At 36.3% G+C, this 8,075-nt stretch overlaps 1 protein-coding gene across 2 annotated transcripts; it reads right to left on the reverse strand.

Annotated features, from left to right (window-relative positions):
* Positions 1–262: 262 nt before the first annotated feature.
* On the reverse strand, positions 263–7,616 carry tppp3 (tubulin polymerization-promoting protein family member 3). Of its 2 annotated transcripts, none has more exons than XM_079594064.1 (4): positions 7,288–7,616; positions 3,525–3,723; positions 3,135–3,288; positions 263–1,720 (listed from the first exon to the last, which is right to left on the reverse strand). In XM_079594064.1, the coding sequence occupies exons 1-4, from the start codon at positions 7,325–7,327 to the stop codon at positions 1,529–1,531; spliced, it is 585 nt and encodes a 194-aa protein (XP_079450190.1). In that variant the 5' UTR covers positions 7,328–7,616; the 3' UTR covers positions 263–1,528. The 2 variants fall into 2 exon arrangements, with proteins under 2 accessions (XP_079450190.1, XP_079450191.1); XM_079594065.1 differs by having other exon boundaries at positions 3,525–3,720; positions 7,288–7,591.
* Positions 7,617–8,075: the final 459 nt, after the last annotated feature.

The following is an 8,075-nucleotide window of genomic DNA, read 5'->3' on the forward strand; positions in this document are numbered from 1 at the left end:
AAAATTGTTGGGTCATTTTTTTAGGTCGTTGAGTTATTTTTAGTTTAGCAGTTGGACATCAGCTGCAGCCTGATTATGAAAGGTATAATATCGTTTTATGATATAAATATAACTAATAATAACATTAAGTAATGTGAACTGAAACGTTAAATATATCCTAAAACTTTTTATATATAGGCAGGCTACTAGCAGGTACTGAGAACTTAATTTTACCACCCCCCGAATGCTGAGTGCTGCCAGCAGGCAAAAAAAAAGGCTTTTTTAAAGGCATCAGTATGGATTTATTTGACAAATGTAGCCTACAATATATTTAAATTAAACATAATGTCTTTAACAACTTAATGGGATTCCCAGTTCATGGACCTCTGGTTTAAATGTTTTACACGATAACATGATGGATGCGTTTAAGCATGCTGTATGAATGTGAAACAATAATTTATGTCTTTATTTTGGAACTAATGATGCATACATGTTATTATTATCATAGTAATTATATTGACACAATATTTTGTGTGTTGTGTTTCAGTCATGTACATCCCAGTAAGGTTTTGCTGCCATCAAGTTTGTGTATTTTATTTGTTTTTTTAGACCAAAGTACAAAAACAAAACTTAAAATAAAACACACCAAAAATATATTTAGTAATGGTTTATACAAAGGCAGTTTCCAGTTTCAGTAACACAGTAAGCTAACTAAAACAAAGATATGACATTGAATTTTTGGAAATACTTTTAGCAAACAGGTTATAATATACACATAAAGCTGGTTCGCCATTTCATTTGAAGATTGACATTTAACTTTTAGCAATGAATAATGTTAGAATTTAGATGACTGCAGATAAGTAAGAACATCAGGAGCAGACTAACACCTTAGTCAGGTTAGACATGTTGAATTTAATGCGGATGAAAATGAGGCTGTAAGGGATAGACGAACATACTTTACAATGGCATGCACTGTATAAGGTTCTGGATCACATAATTTTTTTCACAACTCACAACTTTTAAAACTGTTTTTGTCTACTGCACTTTTCTTTTTTTTTTCATAAAGATGTTTCATCAGCTGAACAATCGGTATGTTGTTGTTAGACAACATTGAACTATTCTATCCCTCACAGCCTCGTTTTTATTCCTATAAAATTTGTTACGTGGCACTACCCTAACTGGTCTATATGTTAGAAGAAATAAATCTCTTAAAAAGGTTCTTGTGTTCAGATACACATTTCTCAGCTATTAAACAGCAACATAAAAACAAACAAGTGCACTACTTATCTGTTTCCCTTCAACAGAGCCTACTTCTTTATAGAGTCTTTATACTTGTTCTTTTCACCTGAAATCCTATTCCCCTCTTACTGTTCTGTCAACTTTCTAACGAAAACTGACTGTAATGTTATTTATTCTTAAAGACGAACATAACACTTCCTGTGTTACACTGCATAGTGGCTGTGTGATTTTACAGGTCAAAGTTTAAATTTGGCTTTGGTCCAGATAAGTGCTGATGAAGATGGAGCTCAGAGCTTGGAGACGTGGGGCCTTACTTGGCCTTTGTCTTCTCCTCGTAAGTCCCGGCGTTCTTGTAGGCCCCAACGTAGCCTGTGTGGTCCACAATCTCCTCCCGCCCACCTTTTCCCTTGCCTTTCCCACTCCCATCAAAGCGCTCCTTGTGTGAGCCCGTATATTTAGATGTGTCGGTTAACCTATCCACTGCAGCAGTTTTTGCCACTTTCTAGAATGGTAAAAAAAAAGAAACATACAAATGAATAAGGGAGAGAGAGAGAGAGAGAGAGAGAGAGAGAGAGAGAGAGAGAGAGAGAGAGAGAGAGAGAGAGAGAGAGAGAGAGTCTGTTTTATAAAAGCAATTACAGTAATATCATAAATGGAAAACCAATTTTAAAAATGGAACTAGAAATTACCCATAAAATATGCTTCATCAAGCTAGCATTTTTGTTTCATCAGATGATCTGTACCAATCTGTTTCAGCCTGCCCCAGCAGAGCCTTTTTCCGACAATAGCATATGCATCACACATATTCCTTTCCTACAACTCCTTTTGAACTTTTAACCAGTTGCCAGAACTGATTTATTGCTGTTTGATTTGTTTCTGCCCTCTAGTGTTGAACCGACTGAGGAATGATGTGATAGTACCTTTTTTGTGGTTCTCAATCTTGCCCTTGGAGGCCCACCAACACTACTCATTTTAGGTGTCTCACTAATTTGACGCCCAGTTGAGTTCATGGGGCGCTCTACAAATAAGATGATGCGTTGAATTATGAGATACAGGAGACATTCAAAATGTGCAGTGTTGAGGGACCTTCTTGAGCAACAACTGCTTGGCATTTCTTGGTTTATCTAACATTTTTAAATATCAGGTAATACACTCACACATTTCTGTCACAACAAAGATGAGGTACAAAGAACTGATAAGAATGTAAATGTGTACCTTGAATGTAAGTCGCTTTGGATAAAAGCGTCTGCCAAATGCATACATGTAAATGCCTATCTAGTTGATTTGCAGTGATGAAATGGCAAACCAATGACTTGTTTCTTTCTTGCTTTTTTTCTTTTTTTTTTTTCTTTTTTTTTAGTTGGCTGCATTTATTTGATAAAAACAATAATAGTGTGAAATATTATTACAATTTAAATGAACTGGTTCTTATTTGAATATATGTTAAAATGTCATGTATTCCTGTGATGGCAACGATGAATATTCAGCAGCTCATGTCTTCAGTGTCACATAATCCTTCAGAAATCATTGTAATATGCTGATTTGCTCCTCAATAAATATCTTTCTTATTATTAGCAATGTTGAAAACAGTTGTCTAGCTTAACATTTTTTTGGAAACCTTGATACATTTTTCCAAGATGCTTTGATGAATAGAAAGAACATTTATTTGAATTAGAAGTCTGTCACTTTTAACTGTTACTTTTGATAAATTTAATGTAATAAAAGTATGAATTTCTTTCAAAACAATAAATAAATAAAATCATTTAAATGGTTGTGTATAACAGTAATGTATGGAATTGACAACATTGATTTTGATGCCGCCTTGTGTGCAGTTTAATCACGTCAAAATTAACTTCCTACAAGTTTTCGTACAGACATACCTTAAATGATTGTTTTTACAGTAAATGTTGCCTTACCGTTACACCAACGTTGGTAGGATCTTTGCCTTCAATTAGCTGATATATAGACTGCAATGCCTCGTCTTTGCTTTGACCTTTGAACCTCTTTGGGGCCAATTCTTCTAGAGCTTTCTGGAACTCCTCATATGTAATAACCCGAGATGTCTTTGCTCTGAATCATATAACATATAGCCTTTTTTAATATTTACATTGCCATATTTACATTTACATATTTACATTTACATTTTAATATTTAATATTACAAATATTACATTTACATTGCAATATTTACAGTGCAGTTTTTTAAAACTTCATCTCTGAAGATATTTTTAATATTTACAACATATAGGCTATACATATATACATATATATATATATCTCCAGAACAAAAAATTATGAAACACTCACTTGACTTTAGTGAAGACAATATCTACATCGGTGCTGGTGACATTCTTGCCATCAGTGATTTTGCAGTCTTTGCACAGCTTAGCCCAGTTTTTCCCATTCAATTCCTTCCCAGTGGCTTTGGTGTCACCATGAACAGCAAACTTCTTAAAGGAGATCAGAAGCTGGTCCATTTCTGTGCTTTCTGCCATATTGGGTTCTGCTAAACAAATAGAATGAATAGAATAGAATGAGGCATATTGAGCTTTCATATGTACTACTGTACACCCAAAAGCACTTTACAATCATATCAGGGGTTCTCTCCTCCTCAACCACCACCAGTGTGCAGCATACACTTGTTGGATGTAAGCAAGTAAGACTAGTAAAACTTAAATATTAAGACTATGACCTAATGGAACAATTTCTCTAGAAAAAGAGGTGTTTTAACTGACCATATAAGTCATCTGCGATAGACATGATAAACATGCCTTAATTTGACAAAAAAAATATGAAAGAGAAGGCAGATTAATGTGGTACAATAAAAATAATTATTGCACTGCATTATAATCTTCAGAATCTCAGATGTGTATTATACAGTATGTACTAATAACGTCTCTCGGCCTGTGCAAATGAGGTTGAGCCCAATAAAGTACCTTAAACTCAGATTTAGCCTTTCTAAATGATCCAAGTTATCTGCATTATCTAAATTTTCCTGTCATTTTAGCTTTGAGATATTTTACTAACGGTCTTCTTGTTGCAGAGTTTTGGCAAACTTTTTCAGCAGGTCACCCTCTTTTCCATTGCGTTTTGAATGGCCTGAATGAATAAAATACCAATTAAAGCACCAGCCAAAAGTAACACATTAGGTGTATGTGGAACGATAGAGCCTGATGTAAAATTTAAGGGCCATAAGGATTGAGCTAATGAGGTGATTATCAGCACTCGGCAGACTGCTAATTATTCATTCAAACACAAATACAGGTAACATGGATGTTAGAATTTCCTAGACATTTTCAGACAGCCTCTTTGCTTTCCTCTTTCCTTCCTTCATAATTCTGTATTTTTCTATTTTCTTTCTTTCGAGTGGATGAGTGAGGCCGATTCCAGACTTTCTTGGTGCGTCTGCACAGCCCAGCCATTGTCAATGGAGGCGAGAGTAGGTGGATGGTCTGATGTGTCTTGGAGTTATTGTGGAATGTGTCAGATGGATGTCAGAAGTTTGGCAGCTGATGGCCTCATGGAGAGGCGGTGTACAGCAGCGTTGGGTGGGCTTGCCCTGGCTTCAACTCCAACTCCTTCAGCCTTCTGTAGTCTCCTCTCAGCTCACACACAATGACTTAAGTGTTACATAAAACAGTCTCTTATGCTCACCAAGGCTAGATTTATTTGGTCAGAAATACAGTAAAAAACAGTAATATTGTATAATATTATACTTTAAAGGTTAGTTCTCCCAAAAGTACAATTCTGTCATTCCAAATTAGTAACCCACATGTCGTTCATCTCCGACACACACAAAGATTTTTTTTGATGAAATATTAGAGCTTTCTGTACTCTCCATTGACGGGTACACAACACTTTGAAGCTTCAAAAAATTCATAAAGAGATCATAAAACTAATACATATGAATTGAGCTGTTTAGACCCAATTTTTTGAAGAGACACAATCGCTTTATATGATGAACACATTTAATTTAGGCTTTTATTCACATTTAAACATTGATCAGCGAACAGAATCTCAACCGAACCTGCTGGACACATAAGAACAAACCTCTTGCTGAAGCTCAAACGTGCTGCGCAACACGATAATGAATCTCATTGGTTCTCGCACATAAAGCTAATTTGCTTGAGCTTTCGTTTATCATATAGCTGATGTGTGAGTTGAGTAATGTTTATATGTGAATACAAGCCTAAATTAAATCTGTTCATCACACTGTATTGTGTCTCTTCAGAAAATTTGGACTAAACCGCTCAATTCATATGGATTAGTTTTACCATCTCTTTATGAATCTTTTGCTGCATCAAAGTGGTAGTTGTGTAGATTGTCAATGGAGGGACATAAATCACTCAAATTTAATAAAAAAAAACTTAATTTGTGTTCCAAAGATAAACAAAAGTCTTACGGGTTTGGAACAACATGAGCGTGAGTAATTAATGACAGAATTTTTGGGTAAACTAACCCTTTAATAGATTTTAAAATCTGATTTATTCCTGTGATGACAAAGAAGATTTTCAGCAGCCATTAATCCAGTCTCACATGATCCAGCATATCCCATGTTGAACTGGTAAGAAACATTTCTTATTGTTCTTAATGTTGAAAACAGTTATGATGCTTAATATTTTTGGTGCATGGGATAAAAATGTTCAGTATTATTTGATGGATAGTCAGTTTAATTAGACATCTTTGGTAATATCAAATGGCTTTACTGTCAATTTCGATCAATTTAATGTGTCCTTGCTGAATCACAAAAAAATCTTACTGACTTTTGAATAGTGGTGTTCATTTAAGAGTCAATTTGTTATTTCAGTATTTGTTAAGGATAATTAACCCCAAAATTATTGCATAATGTTGTAATCATCACTGGTTTGGCAAGCAATTCTTCAGTCATTGAACCATCGAAGTCATCGCATTTTATTATGTCGTCATGCTTAACATGTTGCACGTGTGCATTTCCATAATACAGTGTGTGAGGGATCATGTGCAAGCTGCTGCTGAGGTTATTCCCACACAGGCGGCTGAATAAAGACATCATTGTATGAGCCTCACCCTTCTAACACACATGCAAAGGCAGCCGTCCACATAAACACACATTGCCCTCCTCCCAAGAGATCCCCTCACACAGGACAAGACTTTGTGGAAGTGTCTATGGAAAATGACCATTGTATTAAAGAGGGAAACAGAGACACTTACCCACCCATCCAGACAAAACACACAAACACGCAGTAGACTCATCAAAATAACAAAGGCATTTCCTGAAGACTTTCTGAGCAGATCTCAATCTTTCTCTGCTTCAGCCCTGGGGTTTTGCAGCTAATCCTTCTTTGTGGTCCATGCCTGCAAGATACCTGTATTCCCCACACAACATGTTTTTTTCACACTTATTCTGTATATTATATGTCATACGGACATATAATAGATGTAATATGTGGTACTCACTTCATAAACCAGCTGATCTGAAATATAACTGATACAACTTAATGAGTGTTTACTTTTTGATCAGACAGACAGCAACCCTATAATTAACCTGATGATGTCAGTGTTTTGTTCAACAATTATATGAATAACATCAGTTTGAGCTAACTTTCCACCGGGAAAACTTCATGCATACAGCCTATATATAATTGCAATCTAAATCATTTTTGTCAGTGACAATTGTAATTCCATTTCACTTGTGTGTTATATCTTTATGACCAGTGGAAGGAGAAAAACTAGCAACAAATGATCATAGCAACGAATGTTAGTGTTGCAAATTCAAGGCTACATGTATAATATGTTCGTTCAGGGTCAAAAATAAAAAAAATCTTGAAAAACCACCACTTTGTTTTTGTTATGTCAATTTGCTCACTGAATTCACACTCCACAGTGCAGCAATACCCATATGCAGCATGCCATTAACAGGTTCAATATGTAAATCACAGATGCTGTGTACCAATGCATGGAATATTATGGGTCTGTATGATGTTATGAGTGCAAGCAGCGAATAAGATGATGTACTGTATGCATGTTCACAGGTGTGGAGTGCATTTGCTTATTCTATCACATTAGTAGCAGACAGTGAAATCACTCTTACCTGTGCTACTGACTTCCAGCTGCTGGCAATCCACACACATGCACACACACTCCCAGGTCTGCACAACTTCTGTCCTCTCTCTCTCTCTCTTTCTCTGTCTGTCATGTTACTCCCTTCTGAAATGGGCTTTAAAAGGCTGAGGGCTTGTTATCATCTGTTTATTCCTGTATCCATGGAGACGTCCTGTTTAACATCAAGGGATGGCTATAAAAGAGAGAGAGAGAGAGAGAGCGAGAGAGAGAGAGAGAGAGAGAGAGAGAGAGTGTGTGTGTGTGTGTGTGTGTGTGTGTGTGTGTGTGTGTGTGTGTGTGTGTGTGTGTGTGTGTGTGTGAGAGAGAGAGAGAGAGAGAGAGAGAGAGAGAGAGAGAGAGAGAGGGAGGGAGGGAGAGAAAGAGAGCCTACTCAAGTTGTAGTGACCAGGGTCATTTATCAGTCGGGGTGAACTGGAAGCTTGAGCATTGCAACATAGAGAAACAAGGGAAATACTTAAGCTTTTGTGGTTTGTGTTTATCCTCTGTTTTGCCGTGTTGTGTTGTGTTTGTATGTAAATGCTACAAATTCAACAGTGTGAGTGTGAAAGAAGAGAGCGAGGAATGCGATTCATCCCGCACGACATGCATGTGTTCGTGTCCGTATGTGAGAATGTTCATCCAATACTGCCTGTGTCCGTCCATAGCTACACATTGGAACCAGATTGGCCCCCAGAAGTGCTTAAACCAAATCTGACAAAACCTGTAAAAAAAGAAGACATTCAGGAAAATTTGTAAAAAACTAATTTGTAAAAAAAT

The sequence above is a fragment of the Phoxinus phoxinus genome (genome assembly GCF_949152265.1).
Source record: "Phoxinus phoxinus genome assembly, chromosome: 2".
NCBI lineage: Eukaryota > Metazoa > Chordata > Actinopteri > Cypriniformes > Leuciscidae > Phoxinus > Phoxinus phoxinus.

Coding starts and splice junctions, on each gene's coding strand:
- tppp3 (XM_079594064.1), bottom strand. CDS start 7,327: ATGTGTGTGGATTGCCAGCAGCTGGAAGTCAGTAGCACAG. Junction 3,724..7,287: donor GCTGGAAGTCAGTAGCACAG/GTAAGAGTGATT, acceptor CTATTTGTTTAG/CAGAACCCAATATGGCAGAA. Junction 3,289..3,524: donor ATTGTCTTCACTAAAGTCAA/GTGAGTGTTTCA, acceptor TATATGATTCAG/AGCAAAGACATCTCGGGTTA.